This window comes from Lolium rigidum, chromosome 6 (genome assembly GCF_022539505.1).
Source record: "Lolium rigidum isolate FL_2022 chromosome 6, APGP_CSIRO_Lrig_0.1, whole genome shotgun sequence".
NCBI classification, from domain to species: Eukaryota; Viridiplantae; Streptophyta; class Magnoliopsida; order Poales; family Poaceae; genus Lolium; species Lolium rigidum.
This window is the reverse complement of record NC_061513.1, coordinates 181,153,882-181,177,567: the sequence shown is the minus strand read 5'-3', so window position 1 is coordinate 181,177,567 and position 23,686 is coordinate 181,153,882. Positions and strand designations below refer to the sequence as shown.

Genomic DNA, 23,686 nt, shown 5'->3' with positions numbered 1-23,686 from the left:
TTATCTCCTCCTCGTCCTCCCCTTCCCCTCTCTGTGTAACGTTAGGGATTGCTCGTGTTGGAAGGTGATAGGTTGTGGTAGGATCGGATCTTGTCCTCCCGGGTGTCTCCTCGTCCCTTGCGACGCCGACCATCATCTCCGTCGACCGCCAAGGTCACAAAGTGGGCAACTCTCTGGTCTCTCTCTCTCAGCCGCGGCTGTCTGGCGAATAAAATCATACATCTGGGGAATTTCGTTGTATTCCGGTCTGGGAATCTGGAGTAGTTTGCGTGCCCGTGCAGCGGTTTCCCAGGGTGAGTATTCTCTGAATTTGCTCGCGAGTGAGGTAGCTGCGTGCTTGCATTGCTGCCGATTATAGTAGGGCGATGGGTGGTATTCGTAGTATTGTTTCGATTACTTGAGTAGAGGTTGTGCCGCGCGTTAGCCAAGAAGCGATCTCGTCGATACTCGTCGGGAGTATTTGGTGAACCATCAGGAGATGTATCCACAATGGCCAGGCCACCAATTCTGGGAGCATATACAAGCTTACTCTTTGAAGTTCAGCAGAGCTCTGCTGCAGTGTCAAGTTCTACAGACATGCAACTTGATGGAGCTGGAATGTGAAATAATAGGATCAATTAGAGTTAGAGAATGCAGCCTTTTTCTTTTGCACTTGCAAGTTTAATGTAATAAGTGGTAGGTACTATAATTCTTTCTCGGAGGTTCGAGCACCTTCTGCTCGGTAGCCGGCAGCCCGTAAGTGATGTCCTTCATTACAAATGTTGAAATGAGGGCGATTGTTACTCCTGGCTGGCTACCAGCCTTTTGTATTCGAAATTTGTGATTAGGACTGAATGTTTGCACCTTGCAGTACAACATGCTTATCTGAATCTAAAGCTGATAGCTATACTGCATTTAACCAGCCCACAAGATTTTTTTGTTCAATTTGGAAACTCATCTTTGCTTCCCAGGTCCCGTGGTCCTCTCTTATATTAAACCTGCAATTATACTTTCTGTGTTCTCTTTCTATTTGTGGTATTTAAACCTGCACTTTGTTCCTACTTAGTATCTCGAATTTGTTGTGGTATTTAAAACTGCAATCAAACTACTGCAACTATCCTAGATAGAGCAAGCAAACTATTGCAACCTGCTCTATATAGGATAGTATGTATAACATCAGTACTTATAAGTTTTTAATTAAAAGCAAATTATGTTCATTAAATAACTAGTGGCCTTTTTATCTTTAGTTTTTGAATGGCTTTGAGAATTACGGATCGGATTAGGAAGAGAGAGGAGGAGGAAGAGGAGGATGATGATGATATGATTCTATTTCTTTTACCAATGCTGCATCTGCTGGGTGAACCAAGGGAAAAAAAGCCCCGCCATACATCGACGATAAGAGGCGAGGAGGTTGTAAGGGACTTGCTGGAAGGGCACATACAAAATTGCCGGGTAGCATTTAGGATGGAGGCCCACATCTTCAGGGCTTTGGCTAGTTTCCTTCGACGCGAGAGATTGGTGCGTGATACCAGACTTAGCATCGAAGAGAAACTTGGAGCCTTTCTGTGGATGCTATCCCATAATTCCTCATACCAGGATCTCCAAGTACAGTTCAAGCATAGTAATGACACTTTCCATAACATCATGAATAACTTCTTCAACATCGTTCCTGCACTATCCAAGCACTTTCTGAAGCCTCCCAATCCAGCTCAAGTACACCCAAAGATCCGGAACAACCCAAGATTCTTTCCTTATTTTCAGGTTTTTGCTAAACTACTTCAGTCTAAATCATATAACCATGGAAATATATTCTTTTTCACATAGCAAATGATACTTTGTTGGTGTTCTTTGCAGAATTGTCTAGGAGCTATTGATGGGACTCATGTTCCGATGAACATTAATGGTGACATAGCCACACCATTTAGAAATAGGAAGGGAACACTCAGCCAGAACGTGATGGTGGTGTGTGACTTTGACCTGAACTTCACATTCATTTCTTGTGGTTGGGAGGGCTCTCGACCGATGCTAGGGTTCTTAGGTCAGCAATTCGCAAAGGGTTTAGAGTACCTGAGGGCAAGTTCTATCTTGTGGACGGTGGGTACGCAAATACTAAATTCTTTATTGCTCCGTATCGTGGTGTTCGATACCATTTGAAGGAGTTTGGCCGTGGTCACCGAGCACCCCAAAACTACCAAGAACTGTTCAATCATCGCCATGCCGTGATACGTAATCATATTGAACGGGATTTGGGAATCTTAAAGAAGCGCTTCCCCATTCTCAAGGTTGGAACACATCACACAATACAAAACCAAGTCAAGCTACCGGCAACTGTCTGCAGATGTTGCATAACATCATCCGTATGCACAAGGGGGATGAGAGTTGGTTAGATAACCAAAGAGAACTCATACCCGCAGCAAACTATGTTGACCTACCCGATGGTGACCCCCCACAAAATCATCAAGTCAACCATGAAGGCGACCACCTTAGAGATACCATTGCGCAACAAATGTGGGCAGATTACCGACGTTAAGTAGTGATGTAATAAAGTAGTGACATCTGAACTTATTTGATGTAATAGGGTACCAAACTTTAACTTCTTCTCGTTTTGCATCTTGTTTGATGTAATAAAGTACTAGACTTGAACTTCTTTTGTTTTGCATCTTGTTTGATGTAATAAAGTACCAGACTTGTTTGATGTGAGATTTTTAAATTCTTATATGGTGAATAAATGTCTGTCTGCTTGTATCAATAATATTTGCAGGAGTCGCCATGTCGACCATGACGAATTTATGACGATCTCCAAGGACGGGAACGCAAGGCAGTGGTGGGGTAACAAAAAAGAGGGGAACATCATCTAAAGGTGAGTGCATGTGTTCCTTTAATGTGATTGATGCTACTTGACTTCTTTATAATGTGTAGCTTACTGTGAACTTGACTTTTTTCTCAAACAGCTAGGGCCTCTTGGAATGCAGACCTAGAGAAGGCTCTTGTGGATTTGCTCCATGAGCACAATACTCCACAATATCGTGGGCAGAATGGATGGTCCACCGATGTTTGGAACAGGATTACCAACAAATTCCATGATAACCATCCATACAAGAATTACACAAAGGGTCAGATCCAAGACAAGGAGAAGGAATTGAAGAGAGAGTACAAGATGCTCAAGGAGGCTAGACAGCAGAGTGGGGTTTCATGGAATGAGAAGCGGTGTATGATTGAAGCTGATCCAGAGTTGTGGGACAACCTCATCATTGTAAGATAGTTTGTATTGCTCCTTTCATGCTTATATTCATTCCTTCTAACAATATGCATCACTCATGTGTTCCTTTATATTGTGCAGCTCATTTTCTAAGATCGGGAAGTTCCGTAGCAACAAGGCTTTTCCCCTCTTTGATGCCTTGGGAGAGCTATATGATGGACATCTTGCCGAGGGAAACTACAACTTCACTTCCACTGAACCAACACAGCACACACAAGTGGAGGTCAATCCCGAGGTCAGTTCTGTAGAGGCGACACATTCCCATCATGATATTGCAGAGACCGCGGTGGATGATACACAAGGAGGGATGCAAGAGGCTAGTATGATGGAGAACTTTGTTGGGAACGGGGAGGCTCAGCCCACGGTGCCTGCTGCACCATCAACAAGTACTGAAAATGAACCCAAGAAGCGCCGGTCAAATGGAGATATTGCTGCTATGATGGAGAAGTACATTGAGATCAAGACGAAGCAGGTCGAGAGCAAGCAAATCGCGAACATGGATGAGTACTCAATCAAGAACTGCGTGGCTCGGCTAAACACAATGGGATTGTCACGAGAGGATAAGGTCAAAGCCCTAAAAGTCTTTAAGAATGCTGACAATCGCGAGCTCTTCCTTTGCGTTGATATGGATACAGCTCTCATGTGGCTGCAAGGCGAAATGGCTTAGGAAAGGTAAACTCTCTTATTGTCTGCAATGTTCTGAATCACATGTATATGCTAGCTAGCTTGATGCTTAGGAACTGAATTTGTTTCTGAATTTGTTTCTGAATTCGTATGGAGTTGAGTGGTTCATTTCCGTGTGCTTAAAATTTGTGGTCTTGCTGCTTGCATCAGCTTTGGTAAAGTTAGAAAATGCATCCTATCCAAGTTGCATCACCACTGCTACAATGAAGTTGCATCAGTTTTTATAGTACAATAGTTTCAATTCAGGCATGTCCCAAGTACAGACCAATAATCATCTCAAAGTATTTTACAGTTTACAGTTTTAATTGCCCTTGATTACATCTGAAAGTATGCATTTGTTATGTGGCTTTACATCTGAAAGTTCTACTCTATCTTTGGTTTACTAAACACACTGAGATTTGTTCTTTGTGCTCGTCTGAATGAACTGAAACTGTAGAAGCAAAGTCTAGCTAATTCAGTTTTTTAACAGCCTAATTCAGTTTAAAAGTCTCATCCGGATGCTTTCTCATTGCTATACATGGCCAGGTGCAAAGGTTGAAGAAGCTCCAGAAGAAGAAAGGCACCAATTCATGTGTGCTTTACAGCAGAAAGACTGAATATATTAATTAGCTGAGTTTTATTGTGTCGATATGTTTATGGAAATGAATCACCCGTAGCTTGAAATATAATTATTCAGATAATTATTTTCCATCTAGCTTTCTCGAGTATGTTTGATTTCATCTTTCCGCCATGTTCAAAATGATGTTTAAAATACAAATTATGCTGAGTCAAAGTTGATGTTTTTATTTTGGTTGATGCTTTGTGAGATTGCTCGTTTGTGCGCATACTTACCCCCGTGCGCCGCATGTTGCTGCTGCGCTGCTGCTTATCGTGTCGGTTGCTTGCTGCTCGCTTCCCGTCGGGGATTAACCGAACATCAATTAGAAGTAGGGGGTACGGGGAGAGGAATTACTGGGGGTTGGGGTGATGATTCGGGATCACCCTAATCCCGCCCGGGTCAGTCCCACGTGGGTTTTCACTCCCTCAGAACCGAACGAGGCCTTGAGTGGATTTGAACTGCTTCCAAGTCCTTCTCGACCAAATCGGTTTACTTTGCCTTTAAGAAGGGCAGACCTTCTGACCTCTTCATGAGACTATTTGGTGTTGCACGGGTCCGATAAAATACTAGCTTTTTGCTTGGAAAGTGGCGTGAAATAGGTGTTGGACGCGTGATCGACGGTCGTGTCATCGTTTTACTACAGGTGACTCTTCTTGCACTTTTTGCATGTAGGAAACCGAGGCTGTTGATCACCTCCTCCTTCAATGCTCTTTATCGATCTATTACTTCCGTCCCGGTTTATAGGGCATGCGCGCATCCTTAGATCGTCGATTTGACTAACATAATATAATTCATATAGCGCAAAAATTATATCACTAGAAGTCGAACATCTAAACTTTCTAATGATACATGGCCAAGATTACTGTTAAGCTATGCTACATAATGAATACTCCAGTTGCTCTCCTTAGGGCATCACCTATGTATGTTATCAAACCACACCACAAGCTAGGACCCACGTTAGCATATTTGTGGCAAATGGGGTACTCCACAATGTATGTTACAAAAGCACACCACAAGGTAGGCCCCACGTGTCAGAAAAAAGTAGTCAAAAGGTGAAATTTGTAGCCAATAATGGGTAGTGCAGCCCAAACGGTACTATTTATTTATTCCTTGTGGTAGACTACAAGCTTGAGGGTTGTTGAGCTTGTGGGTGCTTGTGGATAGTCTTTACTATGTATGTGGAAGTCCTTAAACGTGGTAAGTATCATGTAGTAGTATCATGCATATGATATTTGTGTATGATACTATCTTTAGAGTAGGTAGTATCATAGAGTAGTATCATAGTCATGCTATATTTATTACTTTTTAGAATCTTAATGCAAATTTGTGTACAAGATTTGTTTGGTATTAAATTTTCTCATGATATACGCTATGATACAGTATCTACCAATGCTACTCTAATCTATTTTCTCCTCCTTTAGTAGCTGCGACATCATTATTTTTGTGGGACCAATATGCACGATACTAGGCTAGCCTTAAGGTGTACTTTTTTGTGGATGACTTTATAGAGTACATAGTGAATGCCCTTACTAATTACACATTGGGAATCTGCACATTGCCTGCATTAGTTATTGAGTCACTGAGGCATTTTTTCTATTTTTTCCTTAACTACCTTTCGACTCTTCAATTGTTGCATTTGGGCGTAAAACTCTATACAAGTATGGCCATGTTTTAATGGCTAGTTTAACTAATTGGTGCATCAGCCTAAAGTTCATCTAAATCAAAACTTTTGAAGTTCGGCTCTGCAATGGGACAACAAAAATATTTAACAGATTGACTACAATATATTCTAAATTATGCTCGGGAAATTTGTCCTATCTTCAATAGAGATTTAGTTTAAAATTTTATACTCCCTCTGGTTCAAAATACTTACCCATATACATCCAATTTTGGGCAAGCATTTTGAAGCAGAGGAGTACCAATAAATTCCATAAGCATGATTGGTTCCATATGAATTAAAAATATTGCATTTTCATAATCATACTTCTTGGAAAAGAAGTGTTCGGGTACGTACCCCTTCGTTAGGGTTTTAGTGCTCCGGCGGCGCACAGGCGTCCCGTGAGATCCTGACTTTGCTCCCAGATTCCGTTCGCTTATCAGCTTCCTTCTCTAATCCGCCTCCGCAAACATCTTCGTGCTGTGCGGAGTTTTCTTCTCCACCGTGGTAGGCATGGCTTCAGCCTCTGGTGAAACTGCTGGCGGCACGGCGAAGAACCCCCAGAAGGAAATCGATGATCTGCTGGCTCACTTGGATCTCCGTGAGGATGAACTTGAGGACGTGGTGATTGGGGCTGACGAGGTAACAAAGCTGCAGAAGGATGCCCGCTAGCTAGCGATAGCTAAAGTTGACACCTCGAGATCGTTTAGCTCTGAGGCGTTTATTGCGAAGATGAAGGTAATATGGAACCTATCCAGAGACCTGATTTGCAGAGAGACTGGGGAAAATTTGTTTGTCATCCAGTTGCACTGTATTGGAGATTGAAAAAAGGTAGTTCACAAAGGCCCTTGGACGTTCCGAGAGTGGGCTGTCCTGATTGACGATTACGATGTCAAGGAAGATCCAGAGAAATTCGTTTTTGCTGGTCTTTATGTCTGGGCACAAATCCATGGCATCCCGGAGCTCTATAGGAAACCATGGATTGTGGATGATTTGGCCCGCCGGGTTGGGAAAACCAGGGAAGTACAAATGTCTCCAAAGCTTTTCTTTTTTATGAAGATAACTATGTCAGAACTAGGGTCTTGCTTGAACTGGATAGTCCGTTGAAGCGGGTGGTTTCTCTGAACATTGATGGTGAGGGTAAGAAACGTCTCTATGTGAAGTATGATAAGGTTCCGTTCTTTTGCAGGCACTGTGTCCATAATCACGAGTAATGCGGCGATGGAGTTTGGGGTGCTAAGGATCTGCAATATGGAGATTTTATGTTCGCTACTCGTCGGGCTACACCGGCTGTGGAACCTAGAGCCTTTGCTGGTCGGGGCTGATGTCTACGGGAGCTTCTATTCTTGTAGACAGTGTTGGGCCTCCAAGAGCAGAGGTTTGTAGAACAGCAGCAAGTTTCCCTTAAGTGGATTACCCAAGGTTTATCGCACTCAGGGAGGAAGAGGTCAAAGATATCCCTCTCATGCAACCCTGCAACCACAAAGCAAGAAGTCTCTTGTGTCCCCAACACACCTAATAGGTGCACTAGTTCGGCGAAGAGATAGTGAAATACATGTGGTATGAATAAGTAGTAGCAACGACACCAGAAAAGTGCTTTGCCCAGGACAGTAAACAAGCGGCGATAGCAGTATTTAGGAACAAGGCCTAGGGATTACACTTTCACTAGTGGACACTCTCAACATTGATCACATAACAGAATAGATAAATGCATACTCTACACTTTTGTTGGATGATGAACACATTGCGTAGGATTACACGAACCCTCAATGCCGGAGTTAACAAGCTCCACAATAATGCTCATATTTTAGTAACCTTTAGTGTAAGATAGATCAAAAGACTAAACCAAGTACTAGCATAGCATGCACACCGTCACCTTCATGCATATGTAGGAGGAATAGATCACATCAATATTATCATAGCAATAGTTAACTTCGCAATCTACAAGAGATCATGATCATAGCATAAACCAAGTACTAACACGGTGCACACACTCGTCACCTTTGCACACGTGCGGAGGAATAAAACTACTTTAATAACATTGCTAGAGTAGCACATAGATAAATTGTGATACAAACACATTGCAATCATAAAGAGATATAAATAAGCACCTCACTATGCCATTCAACAGCTGAATAAGTATTCCGTGAAATATAGCCTAAGAGACCCACACGGTGCACACACTCGTCACCTTTACACACGTGGGACAAGGAGTCTCCGGAGATCACATAAGTAAAACTCACTTGACTAGCATAATGACATCTAGATTACAAGCATCATCATATGAATCTCAATCATGTAAGGCAGCTCATGAGATTATTGTATTGAAGCACATAGGAGAGAGATTAACCACATAGCTACCGGTACAGCCCCGAGCCTCGATGGAGAACTACTCCCTCCTCATGGGAGCAAGCAGCGGTGATGAAGATGGCGGTGGAGATGGCAGCGGTGTCGATGGAGAAGCCTTCCGGGGCACTTCCCCGCTCCGGCAGGGTGCCGGAACAGAGACTCCTGTCCCCCAGATCTTGGCTTCGCGATGGCGGCGGCTCTGGAAGGTTTTCCGTATCGTAGTTTTTCGCATCAGGGTTTTCGCGACGGAGGCTTTATATAGGCGAAGAGGCGGCGCAGGAGGGTTGAAGGGGTGGCCACACCATAGGCTGGCGCGGCCAGGGCCCAGGCCGCGCCACCCTATCATCTGGGGCCCACAGGGCCCCCCTCTGGCGGCTCTCGGGTGTTCTGGATGCTTTCGGTGAAAATAGGAACCTGGGTCTTGATTTCGTCCGATTCCGAGAATATTTCGTTACTAGGATTTCTGAAACCAAAAACAGCAGAAAACAGGAACTGGCACTTCGGCATCTTGTTAATAGGTTAGTTCCGTAAAATGCACGAATATGACATAAAGTGTGCATAAAACATGTAGGTATCATCAATAATATGGCATAGAACATAAGAAATTATCGATACGTCGGAGACGTATCAAGCATCCCCAAGCTTAGTTCTGCTCGTCCCGAGCAGGTAAAACGATAACAAAGATAATTTCTGAAGTGATATGCCATCATAACCTTGATCATACTATTTGTAAACATATGTAGTGGATGCAGCGATCAAAACAATGGTAATGACATGAGTAAACAAGTGAATCATAAAGCAGAGACTTTTCATGAATAGTACTTCAAGACAAGTATTAATAAGTCTTGCATAAGAGTTAACTCATAAAGCAATAAATCAAAGTAAAAGCATCGAAGCAACACAAAGGAAGATTAAGTTTCAGCGGTTGCTTTCAACTTGTAACATGTATATCTCATGGATAATTGTCAACATAGAGTAATATAACAAGTACAATATGCAAGTATGTAGGAATCAATGCACAGTTCACACAAGTGTTTGCTTCTTGAGGTGGAGAGAAATAGGTGAACTGACTCAACATAAAAGTAAAAGAATGGTCCTTCAAAGAGGAAAGCATCGATTGCTATATTTGTGCTAGAGCTTTTATTTTGAAAACATGAAACAATTTTGTCAACGGTAGTAATAAAGCATATGAGTTATGTACATTATATCTTACAAGTTGCAAGTCTCATGCATAGTATACTAATAGTGCCCGCACCTTGTCCTAATTAACTTGGACTACCGGATCTTTGCAATGCACATGTTTTGACCAAGTGTCACAATGGGGTACCTCCATGCCGCCTGTACAAAGGTCTAAGGAGAAAGCTCGTATTTTGGATTTCTCGCTTTTGATTATTCTCAACTTAGACATCAATACCGGGACAACATGGACAACAGATAATGGACTCCTCTTTAATGCATAAGCATGTTGCAACAATTATTATTCTCATATGAGATTGAGGATATATGTCCAAACTGAAACTTCCACCATGAATCATGGCTTTAGTTAGCGGCCCAAAGTTCTTCTCTAACAATATGCATGCTCCAACCATGAAGGTGGTAGATCTCTCTTGCTTCAGACAAGACGAACATGCATAGCAACTCACATGATATCCAACAAAGAATAGTTGATGGCGTCCCCAGAAGCATGGTTATCGCACAACAAGCAACTTAATAAGAGATAAAGTGCATAAGTACATATTCAATACCACAATAGTTTTTAAGCTATTTGTCCCATGAGCTATATATTGCAAAGGTGAATGATGGAATTTTAAAGGTAGCACTCAAGCAATTTACTTTGGAATGGCGGATAAATACCATGTAGTAGGTAGGTATGGTGGACACAAATGGCATAGTGGTTGGCTCAAGTATTTGGGATGCATGAGAAGTATTCCCTCTCGATACAAGGTTTAGGCTAGCAAGGCTATTTGAAACAAACATAAGGATGAACGGTACTGCAAAACTCACATAAAAGTCATATGGTAAACATTATAAGACTCCATACCGTCTTCCTTGTTGTTCAAAACTCAATACTAGATGTTATCTAGACTCTAGAGAAACCAAATATGCAAACCAAATTAGCAAGCTCTAAGTATTTCTTCATTAATGGGTGCAAAGTATATGATGCAAGAGCTTAAACATGAGCACAACAATTGCCAAGTATCAAATTATCCAAGACATTTTAGAGTTACTACATGTAGCATTTTCCAATTCCAACCATATAACAATTTAACGAAGAAGAAACTTCGCCATGAATACTATGAGTAGAGCCTAAGGACATACTTGTCCATATGCTACAGCGGAGCGTGTCTCTCTCCCACAAAGTGAATGCTAGGATCCATTTTATTCAAACAAAACAAAAACAAAAACAAACCGACGCTCCAAGCAAAGTGCATAAGATGTGACGGAATAAAAATATAGTTTCAGTGGAGGAACTCGATAATGTTGTCGATGAAGAAGGGGATGCCTTGGGCATCCCCAAGCTTAGATGCTTGAGTCTTCTTGAAATATGCAGGGGTGAACCACCGGGGCATCCCCAAGCTTAGAGCTTTCACTCTTCTTGATCATAGTATATCATCCTCCTCTCTTGACCCTTGAAAACTTCCTCCACGCCAAACTCGAAACAACTCATTAGAGGGTTAGTGCATAATAAAAATTCACATGTTCAGAGGTGACACAATCATTCTTAACAGTTCTGGACATTGCATAAAGCTACTGGACATTAATGGATCAAAGAAATTCATCCAACATAGCAAAAGAGGCAATGCGAAATAAAAGGCAGAATCTGTCAAAACAGAACAGTCCATAAAGACGAATTTTAAAAGGGCACCAGACTTGCTCAAATGAAAATGCCCAAATTGAATGAAAGTTGCGTACATATCTGGGGATCACTCACGTAAATTGGCATAATTTTCTGAGTTACCTACAGAGAATTAGACCCAGATTCGTGACAGCAAAGAAATCTGGAACTGCGCAGTAATCCAAATCTAGTATTTACTTTACTATCAAAGACTTTACTTGGCACAACAAAACATAAAACTAAGATAAGGAGAGGTTGCTACAGTAGTAAACAACTTCCAAGACACAAATATAAAACAAAGTACTGTAGCAAAATAACACATGGGTTATCTCCCAAGAAGTTCTTTCTTTATAGCCGTTAAGATGGGCTCGGCAGTTTTAATGATGCACTTGCAAGAAATAGTATTTGAAGCAAAAGAGAGCATCAAGAGGCAAATTCAAAACACATTTAAGTCGAACATGCTTCCTATGCATAGGAATCTTGTAAATAAACAAGTTCATGAAGAGCAAAGTGACAAGCATAGGAAGATAAAACAAGTGTAGCTTCAAAAATTTCAGCACATAGAGAGGTGTTTTAGTAACATGAAAATTTCTACAACCATATTTTCCTCTCTCATAATAACTTTCAGTAGCATCATGAGCAAACTCAACAATATAACTATCACATAAAGCATTCTTATCATGAGTCTCATGCATAAAATTATTACTCTCTACATAGGCATAATCAATTTTATTAGTTGTAGTGGGAGCAAATTCAACAAAGTAGCTATCATTATTATTCTCATCATCAAATATAGGAGGCATATTGTAATCATAATCAAATTTATCCTCCATAACAGGCGATACTAAAAGACTACTATCATTATTATCATCATAAATAGGAGGCAAAGCATCATCAAAGTAAATTTTCTCCTCAATGCTTGGGGGACTAAAAAGATCATGAAAACCAGCTTCCCCAAGCTTAGAACTTTCTACATTATTATCAACAATGGTGTTCAAAGCGTTCATACTAATATTACTACCGAGCATGCAAATAAGATTTCATAGGTTTTTTAATTTTCGCATCAAACAATCCATGTTTTAAATCAGGAAATAGAATAAGAAGCTCATTGTTGTCCATTATGCCAAACTAGTGTAAACAAGAAACAAAAAGATGCAATTGCAGGATCTAAAGGAAATAGCTTCGAGCACAAACACAATGGTGCCGAAAAGTATCGTTACTCGGGACCGGAGTATGAGTGCATTTTTACCTTTCCTCCCCGGCAACGGCGCCAGAAAAGTGCTTGGCGCGTAGTTGACGAGGGAGGAAAAGTGTTTAGTTGCCGGGCTTGCCAATGTGTGAGTGCCGTTTACCTTCCCTCCCCGGCAACGGCGCCAGAAAAGTGCTTGATGTCTACGGGAGCTTCTATTCTTGTAGACAGTGTTGGGCCTCCAAGAGCAGAGGTTTGTAGAACAGCAACAAGTTTCCCTTAAGTGGATTACCCAAGGTTTATCGCACTCAGGGAGGAAGAGGTCAAAGATATCCCTCTCATGCAACCCTGCAACCACAAAGCAAGAAGTCTCTTGTGTCCCCAACACACCTAATAGGTGCACTAGTTCGGCGAAGAGATAGTGAAATACAGGTGGTATGAATAAGTAGTAGCAACGGCACCAGAAAAGTGCTTTGCCCAGGACAGTAAACAAGCGGCGATAGCAGTATTTAGGAACAAGGCCTAGGGATTACACTTTCACTAGTGGACACTCTCAACATTGATCACATAACGAGAATAGATAAATGCATACTCTACACTTTTGTTGGATGATGAACACATTGCGTAGGATTACACGAACCCTCAATGCCGGAGTTAACAAGCTCCACAATAATGCTCATATTTTAGTAACCTTTAGTGTAAGATAGATCAAAAGACTAAACCAAGTACTAGCATAGCATGCACACTGTCACCTTCATGCATATGTAGGAGGAATAGATCACATCAATATTATCATAGCAATAGTTAACTTCGCAATCTACAAGAGATCATGATCATAGCATAAACCAAGTACTAACACGGTGCACACACTGTCACCTTTGCACACGTGCGGGAGGAATAAAACTACTTTAATAACATTGCTAGAGTAGCACATAGATAAATTGTGATACAAACACATTGCAATCATAAAGAGATATAAATAAGCACCTCACTATGCCATTCAACAGTGAATAAGTATTCTGTGAAATATAGCCTAAGAGACCCACACGGTGCACACACTGTCACCTTTACACACGTGGGACAAGGAGTCTCCGGAGATCACATAAGTAAAACTCACTTGACTAGCATAATGACATCTAGATTACAAGCATCATCATATGAATCTCAATCATGTAAGGCAGCTCATGAGATTATTGTATTGAAGCACATAGGAGAGAGATTAACCACATAGCTACCGGTACAGCCCCGAGCCTCGATGGAGAACTACTCCCTCCTCATGGGAGCAGCAGCGGTGATGAAGATGGCGGTGGAGATGGCAGCGGTGTCGATGGAGAAGCCTTCCGGGGGCACTTTCCCGCTCCGGCAGGGTGCCGGAACAGAGACTCCTGTCCCCCAGATCTTGGCTTCGCGAATGGCGGCGGCTCTGGAAGGTTTTCCGTATCGTAGTTTTTCGCATCAGGGTTTTCGCGACGGAGGCTTTATATAGGCGAAGAGGCGGCGCGGGAGGGTCGAAGGGGTGGCCACACCATAGGCTGGCGCGGCCAGGGCCCGGGCCGCGCCACCCTATCATCTGGGGCCCACAGGGCCCCCCTCTGGCGGCTCTCGGGTGTTCTGGATGCTTCCGGTGAAAATAGGAACCTGGGTCTTGATTTCGTCCGATTCCGAGAATATTTCGTTACTAGGATTTCTGAAACCAAAAACAGCAGAAAACAACAACCACTTCGGCATCTTGTTAATAGGTTAGTTCCAGAAAATGCACGAATATGACATAAAGTGTGCATAAAACATGTAGGTATCATCAATAATATGGCATAGAACATAAGAAATTATCGATACGTCGGAGACGTATCAGGGGCCGAGGTAGAACTGGTCGTGGTTCACCTCAAGGAATGCCATGCAAATGATCATCGCAAGACGCATCGCTTGATGATGATGCGGACTTGAAGGATGACACCTCCAGCCCAATCAAACCTACTGATACTATTGAGACTGATGCTGGGGCTGGTGCTAGGAGGAATTTGAACCTCAGCGCTGAAGATCCTGGCTCTAAGGCACCTTCTGCTACTCCTATGGAGACAGCTGAACTTGACATGATTCCACCCCTCCCCCACAATACACTGATCCTCGGGATCGGTCTAAGGTCAGGAAGACAAGCACTACCCCTACTAAATTGGCAACATCGGCGGTCCTCCTCAAACTTATCTGCCTGGTGCAAACTTATAAGCCCTTCCTAGTCTTTATTTATGAGACTAGGCAAAGTAAGGAGAGGGTCGAGAACCTTCGCTTTCGTATTGGAATGAAAGAATACTTCCAGGTCAAAGGAACGGGCAAAGGAGGTGGTCTGGCCTTGTACTGGACATAAGATATCACTGTTGATCTTCTTTCTTTCAGCAACCACCATATCGACGTGCATATTAGTGGCGGCCCTTTTGAGCATTTGTGGAGGGGAACTTTTATCTATGTTGAACCCAAAGCGTCTGATCGTCATCATATGTGGACGAAGCTACGGTAGATCAAGGACCGTTCGGACAGACCTTGGATGATGATGGGGGACTTCAATGAAGCAATGTGGCAAGAGGAGCACTTTTCTGTAACTGCTCGCTCCGAGAGGCTTATGATGGATTTTAGAGAGGTCTTGTCGCACTGTGATCTACATGATATTGATTTTGTCGGAGCCCCCTAGACCTTCGACAATAAACATAAGGGAGAAAGAAATGTTAAAGTTCGGCTAGATAGAGTGGTGGCATCCCCAGATTGGTCATCCCATTTTCTTGGAATATCGGCTGCGACACCTTGTTTCTACACGTTCAGATCACTGCCCCCTTTTATTATCGGCGGATGAGGCCACTAGCTGCATGTCCAATACTCCTATCATGTGCTATGAAGTTGTTTGGGAATGGGAACCGTCTCTAGCTGCGGCTGTGGAGGAAGCTTGGTCTCGTAGGGTATCGGTGAGGGATCTTGGCGATGTTGCGGTTTCGTTGAAGACTATGATGAGCAACCTGCAAAGTTGGCGGAAAACGCACTTCAAATCAATCCCTAAGGAAATAGAAAAGAAGCGAGCTCTCCTTGAGGACCTGCAACATCTTATGAATGATATCAGTAATGCTTCCCGTATTGGCATTGAGAAAGAGATGGATGAGCTCCTCTATAGGGAGGAGATTTTATGGATGCAGCGATCCAGGGTTGCTTGGCTGAGAGAAAGAGACCGTAATACTAAGTATTTTCATAGGCAGGCTTCATGGAGGCGACGGAAAAATAGAGTGCGTCTACTCAGGCGACTAGATGGCACTTGGACAACTGACACGGGGAGATGGAGAATCAGACAAGGGACTTTTTCCAGAATCTTTACTCGCGAGAAGAGGCTATTGATCCATCCCCTGTCCTTGATGCCATGCAGAGATGTGTAGACGATGAGACTAATGAGAAGCTATGTGCCCCTTTTACAGAAAGAGAAATCAGTGACGCTCTATTTCAAATTGGACCTTTAAAAGCCCCTGGACTGGATGGTTTTCCATCACGATTTCTGCAACGAAACTGGGATCTCATGAAGGAGGAGGTGGTACATGCGGTGAAGCTCTTCTTTCACACCGGTGTCATGCCTGATGAGGTTAACGACACGGTGATTGTCCTAATACCCAAGAAAAATGACCCGGAAGAGCTGAAGGATTTTCACCCAATTAGCCTTTGCAATGTTATTTTCAAAGTTGTCTCGAAATGCTTGGTGAATAGGTTGAGGCTTTTTCTCCAAGATATCATCTCTCCGACACAGAGTGCGTTTGTTCCTGGGCGTCTTATTACTGACAATGCGCTAATGGCCTTTGAATGCATTCACTCGATTCAGACTGGTTCAGCAGCTCGGAAGAAATATTGTGCGTACAAGTTGGACATGGCCAAAGCTTATGACCGTGTAGATTGGAGGTTTTTGGAAGGGGTTTTAGCGAAGTTGGACTTTCATTGTCAATGGATTCGGTGGGTGATGGCGTGTGTGACCACCGGTCGATATACAGTTCGCTTTAACGGAAATATGTTGGACTCCTTCACTCCTTCTCGCGGCATTCGCCAAGGTGATCCCCTCTCACCGTACCTTTTCTTGTTTGTTGCTGATGGTCTCTCATGTCTTATTCGGAAGGAAATTGAAAACAATGCGCTACGTGAGCTCCACATATGCCGGCGTGCCCCTAGCATCTCACATCTCTTATTTGCGGATGATAGTCTTCTCTTCTTTGAGGGTTCGGTGGATCAAGCAAGGGTAGTCAAATCTATCCTTGACCGCTATGAACGAGGTACTGGACAACTAGTAAGCCTCGGAAAATGCTCCGTCATGTATGGTGATCAGTGCACGGCTGATGTGCAGGCTGAAATCAAGGAGATCCTGAAGTATGATACTAGTTGCTTTGAAGAAAAATATTTAGGCCTGCCGGTGCCTGAAGGAGGTTGACAAAGGGAAAGTTCAAATAAACTAAAGGTAAATTCTCGAAGCATGCGAGTGATTGGTAGAAAAAATATATGTCATCGGGTGCAAAGGACATTCTCATTAAATCAGTTCTGCAATCTGTATCTACATATGCTATGGGGGTGTTTAGATTCCCCATGGGTCTAGTCGACGAGCTGGAGAAAATTATCCGAAACTTCTGATGGGGTGATGAGGTTAATAAAAGAAAGGTACATTGGTTAGCCTGGGACAAAGTTGCAAGACCAAAATCTCATGGCGGCACTGGTTTCTGAGATTTGAATATTCAATCAGGCACTCCTGGCCAGATAGGCGTGGAGACTGCTACAGTATCCTGATAGTCTATGTGCTCGTCTTCTCAAAGCAAGGTACTACCCCTCTGGCCACCTGCTGGATACGGTGTTCATTCAGAACCAATCTCGGACTTGGCAAGGTATTGTTCATGGACTTGAATTCTTGAAAAAGGGAATTATTTGGCGGATTGGTACTGGATCAAGTGTGAAAATCTATCGAGACAATTGGGTACCTAGGACCGGTGCACTTCATGTAGATGGTAAGAGAGGTAATTCACGGCGCAAATGGGTATCAGAGCTTATTGATCATAACACTAGAACTTGGAATGAAAGTGTTGTGCGTGAATGCTGCTTCCCTCATGATGCTTCAGTAATTCTGTCTATCAAACTTTCACCGCGCCTAGTGGATGATTTTCTGGCTTGGAGTGGAGAGCACAATGGCCTTTTTAGTGTACGATCGGTTTATCGCATTGGGATCCAGCCTAAATTGTTGGAGCTAAGTGGAGGACAATCTAGTTCAGATCCTACTGGTGATCGGAAGGTTCGGGATCTTATATGGAAATTAAAGGTTCCTCCAAAATTGAGGATTTTTGCTTGGAGAGCTGCCTCAGACTCTTTGGGTGTTCGCCTGAATTTGAGCAGGCGTGTCCATACGTAACACCTATATGTACAATATGTGGACATGCACCAGAAGATGCACATCACGCCCTTGTCAGCTGCACGTTTGCTCGGGCTCTCCGAGAGGAACTACGGGCACACTGGTCCCTCCCAGATGAAGTGGCGTTTAGAGGAAGTAACAAGGAGTGGCTGTTTTTACTCCTAGGAAATGCTGTGAAGGATCAAAGACCTAAGATTATCTTCCTGCTTTGGCGCGTTTGGCATCACCGTAACAACATCGTCCACGGCGCGACAGGAAGGCATCGGTTTCGGCGTCAGTCCCTTACTTGGTCAATTATCATCATTCGTTTACTGGTGCAGAACAGGTGACAGGTACTGTGTCTTCTTGGACAGTCTCGGCGATCGGCGCTGTCAAGGCAAACGTCGATGCAAGATGGGACTCCACTACAAAATGTGCGGGTATTGGTATAATTATTCGAGACCATCTTGGTTTGCCCTCCTAGCTGAATGGAGGTTCATACCGTCCTGTGCAAGTGCGGAGGAAGCAAAAATCTTCGCGTGTTTGGAGGGCTTGCGACAGCTGACTTCGCTCCGGAGGTGGCCAGCGTCCTTGGAGTCAGATTGTTTGCGGGTTGTGCATGCAATATCAAGCAATTCCGAGGAGCAATCTGTAAGTTGGGCTTTAATTCCGGAGGCTCGAGAGCTCTTGAAGATCTACCAAGACATCTCTGTTCTAAAGGTAGACCATGTGAACAACGGAGTAGCCCATGTGTTAGCTTAGTTAGGCAAATCATGTTTGTCAGATATTGTCTTTGATTCAACTCCTGACTGCGTTCGGGATTTGGTCACTTTAGACTGTAGGAACACTATGTAAACTCTCAGGGCAGTAAGTTTCTTACGCACTCTTTTCCTTACCAGGGTACCGAAGGGGACTGGAAGGTTTTTAATGAGGCGGCTTGCTGCTCTTTATCTTGTGTTCTTAATTAAAAAAAAAGTGTTCCACTTGAAAGTATGGTGAGTTAAGTTTATTTTATTCATTTCATAAGTAACTCATTTTTACATTTGACCCCTTTGCACACCCTGTTTAGGTACGCACACCCTGTTTTGTGTTCTTAATGATGCCATGTTTTTGGGGCTACCGGTTGAAATTTATGCCATGGAATGGTCCGATTTGCTTTTGTATTTGAGCATTGCATGCAATTTTCTGTGTAGTGGATCTTTTGCTCTGCACAAGTGCTTCAGGGATTGACTGTGGAGGTTCCTGGGCGTCCGATATCTCCAATTCAGGTATGAATATGCATGCCCTGTTTTATGTTTCTCGTTGATGCCATGTTTGCTCGCATCACATATCTGCTCTACAGATATCTGCAATTTAGATTGACTGTTGACTTTCATCGCTTTTCAAATTCATCAAACGTGTTTGTTTCTCATTGATACATGTAGCCATTTTCATCAACATGCATAAGCAGGACTAATGGTTTAATTAAGTTTGCTTTACTAATATGCTTAAGTTGGATACTGGAATTAGTTAAGGTGCTTTTTGTGTAAATTTAATTCTAAGTTGCATACAGGTAGTTGTTTAAGTTATGTTAATGTTTCGGACACAAATCAATCACACCCTAATAACTACTATATTATAGGGCAACCAACTTCTTTTTTCCTAGAATTTTGAGGTCTGCTGTAAATTAACCAGTGTACACTTTTGGTGCTCTTTAGGATTTTTAGAGAGTGGGAAACACCTATGCAGTTCTTTTCCATTCCTTCGATGGGTGGCTGTACCATTTTTACACACGGTCAAAGTGATGAGCCGCTTAACTCTCCATCGTTTCTCGATTCCCCACCCATCCCATCTCTTCTCTCTGTTTGGGCCTGCTCCTCTCCCTAATATCAACATCCGAAGCCGCGTCCGTCGGCTCAGCCATCGGGGCAGATGACGCTGACCTAACCGCCGCAGGATATCAGGAGGGAGTTGGCTGGCAGCGCCATCGTAGGCATGGAGACGGGACATCAAGCAGGCATCGAAGAGGAGGTTACGCCCATGTCGACCAAGGGTCTGGAGGTCACCAGCGGCTATGGGGCGCGTCCATTCGTAGGTATCGTGTGGCCGCTCCTTATCCGTCGCCATGTCCCTTCTCTCTTCGTGCATCGCCTCCCACCCAACCGTCCCCGTCGCTTCTCATGCTTCTCCATGGATGATGGCAAGGATGAGCACGTGCGGGAAACATCACGTCGCCGTCTGAGTCCATGAGATCGGTGTTTTCACTCTTGATTGCACGACGGTCGTCGCACAGGGCGTAGCGACCCACCGTCAACAGTGGCAAGGATGAGCACATCCGGGGAAACAACATGCCGTCATGTGGGTGTCTGAAGATTGACGCCACCTCTTTTCAGCGCACGATGATGGTGGTCGGAGCTCCGCCATCTCCAGCTCCTTCTCAACTTCGTCGCCCATGGAAGCCATCCAAATTCTGCCTCCTCCACCCCACCCCTCTTGTTCGCGCACAAATCTTGGAGGGCGAATTCGTCTTCTGGACTACATGTACGGCTAGGGACGGCCTAATCCCCACCCTCGCACACAAATGTTGGTCTTCCATTTGGTCATGATTATGTATCATAACCAGAAAGTGTCTTTCGCATGGACATCAGTGCTCCCTCCAATTTCAGATTTTTTAAAATTTTAAAACCTCACACTTTTATATGACTAAAAATTATGTTGTTAAATAGATAGGTAGATATGTATAGTATGGATGTATGTAAAAATGTCACGTTAAAAAATATGGTGTATTATGGGAAATATAAAAAAGACAAATTTGTGTCGGTAAATGGTAGTACAATAGTATTAAAATAGTACATCTTTTTGTCGGAAATTTGTTTATTTTGTATTTATCAAAATTCCAAGTATTTTTTACCGGGACTTTTTTGCGTAGACTCCTCCTGTACAGATCTATCTACATATTTAACGCCATAATTTTTTAGAAATAGAAGTGTGAGATTTTAAAAAATAACTTTTTAGGTAATTTCTCCTTCTATTGATAATTAACATTATTAATTTTTTGGTGGTGATCATAATCACTTAAAAATCGAAATACATGCCCCTTGCATTATTGTTGTTGTCAACATGAGCACTATTATTTTTCCTGTGTACTTATTTGCAGATGTTGAGGAGTGACCCCGAGTGCTTAGGTTTAAGTGGAAGGGTTTTACGCTGTCGTTGACAAGGTTTCGGTGATTGACTAGGTGTGTTGTAGATGTGCTCCTATTCTGTCCACCTTGCTTCTATTTTTTTAGAAATTTGTACATCATAGGTTATTCCCGATCGCTTCACTGAATAGCTCCTCTGTTTGACGCTCTCATATGAATCCTATTGCGGAGTAATATTTATTGTCTGTGTCTTTGCACAAGAATTAGATTATTTATTCCTATTTTTAGATTTATTAGTTGAGTGGTCAGGCTGAATAGCCCCTTCTTGATAGCTGGCCATTCAAGCTTCATGGCGCTTTCTTGGCTTTCTCTTTATATGTGATGCCCCATTTTTAGTTGAGCCATATGCCATTCTTGTGGTCCAATTGAATGTTATACAATGAACACCCCATGTTTGAAGGCTAAACGGAGTATTCCATATTTTTCATATAATTGATCATGTTTTTGTGCACGTGCTTCATTGGAGCTGTGATTCCCAAATTAAATCATACATTCAGACATTGCCTTCCAATTTCATATTTTTATCTGTCCAGTTAGCGTCCACTTATTTTGCACTTGGTGAAAATCACATAGATACACGGCCTCATCTACGAGCGTCGCCCTCCCTTTCCTCTCCCCGATACAGATCTGAGAGGCGATTTTGAGAGTCCACCGCCGGTCCACCTCTTCCGCCGGTGAGGCGTGGGTTCCCTCCCCTCCGTCGGCTGCTCCGGCGGCGGGAGGGTGGGGGAAGCCCGTCTCACGGCGTGTATTCATGGTAGGGCTTGGCAGGTGTCCGGCCGGCAGCGCTTCGGAGGCGGAGGTGCTGTTGGTTCGTCCGTTGTCCGCGCAGATCCCCTCCGGCGATGGAGTTCTCTGGGGCTTCACCGACCTGCGTGCGACTTTCCCTGCACCACGGCCAGATCCAGGTATGCGGTGGATCCGGATGCGGTTCAATAAGAGGATGATACGAGAGGTTCTTCGCGGCGGCGCCGGCGTTCCCGGCCAGTAGTCTCTTCGGAGGCGGTGCTCGGTGACTTCCCGTCTACGGTGTGGTGGGCTCCGGCGATCCAATGTTTGGGGAGCTTCAGCAGCGGCGCGCCATCGTCAGCTCCGGCTCGTCGTCGTCGTCGGGATCCAGAGGCCTTCCTTGTAATTTTTCCTTTGTTTCTGGACCTTTCTGTAAGTTTGGAGAATTAATATATCATCCCTTTCGCAAAAAAAAAAAAATCACATAGATAAATGTTGGTTTATGCACATAGATAAAAGTTGGTCCTACTAATTTTGTATATTCAGCGGTTGGTTAGCTCAAGGAAATATGGCTTTGTTTAGGTTCCCGCTTTTAGTTTATTTAGTGTTCCAGTAGCCTTATTTAAGCCATATAAGGTAAGCATGTATGTATATGTAGTTTTGCAGCCAAAGAACATGTGAGCCTATTGCAAAAATAGATCTGGTCGTGCCCCCTAATTATATTTTCTTATTTCCTTTTGTATATCTATAGAAGTAGTGTCCTGGTAGTACGAACTTGAGAAAGAAACGGGTGCATGTACAACACAAATTTGACAAATAGGTGGCTTGCTGAGTTCCAGTTAGCTATTTTGAATATTAGTTTCGTGCTCGGATTCGGTTTTGTCGATTGAGTTAGATTTAAGTATGCAACATGTAAGTTTTTCCTACAGGTACTCTCCTTTATTTTGGAGCAATCCTCTCTATTCCATGTTGTCATTTTGAACAAAATTTTATCCATCTTGCAAAAATAATGTCCTTTTCACATTGTTTTGCTTACCACTCACTGTTAAGCTTTGGGACCAGGACATCTGTTCTATAGCTACTGCCTGCCACTGTTTACAAGAAATATAGGTTTGTCGTCTCTTTCTACCTAATGCAGAAGATACTGGATTATTGGATTTTCGCAATGATTCTTCCCCGACCACTGTATTTAGCTGGTGTTATTTTAGTTTCTAGCTGTATTTGAAAGTACGGAACTTATAGAACAGTGCAACCATTTTAAATTTTAGTTTGCACTGTAATTGGAGAAAGGGGAGATTCTAGGATCCTGGGTGATGAAATAATATTGTAGTAATTAAGGTTGGTTTTTGACTTCAGATTACTACTTCTAAATATATTTGATCACCAATATGGTTGTACATATAGGTCTACGTAACGATCCCCAAGAAAGTTATCCATGCTTAATCGATACTCTAGCTATTTTCTTTACATATGAAGATGAAAATGATGTCCCTTGCTTGGAGGTGGTGGCTGCTCTTAAGCTCAATGGATATAGACTGCGGTTCCGGAGGCAATCACCTCAGTATGTGCCTGATCCTGGGTTTAGACCTTACTTCTGGAAGGAAGCGGGAGGTGATGATGGTCCTGATGGGTTTGAAGAAGACAAGGATGATCAGCCCGAGGGAGCACAGTTGGAAGGGGCAATGGATGTTGATGCCACGCCCCAAGGTCCTGGGAGTTCGAGTGGTGTTTCGGCTCCAGTAGTTCAGAGAGTGGTGACACCGTATAATCACTCTCCGTCCTCGCCGAGAGGAAAGGAGATAGTAGCCAGGGTGCGAGCTTCGTCGCCATCGTTGGTTGCG

At 43.2% G+C, this 23,686-nt stretch overlaps 1 protein-coding gene across 1 annotated transcript; it reads left to right on the top strand.

The window, feature by feature from the left end:
- Positions 1-489: 489 nt before the first annotated feature.
- Positions 490-3,907, top strand: LOC124663609. The gene is made up of 4 exons (XM_047201289.1): positions 490-599; positions 2,784-2,839; positions 2,931-3,240; positions 3,320-3,907. The coding sequence occupies exons 1-4, from the start codon at positions 490-492 to the stop codon at positions 3,903-3,905; spliced, it is 1,062 nt and encodes a 353-aa protein (XP_047057245.1). The 3' UTR covers positions 3,906-3,907.
- The last annotated feature ends 19,779 nt before the right edge of the window (positions 3,908-23,686 follow it).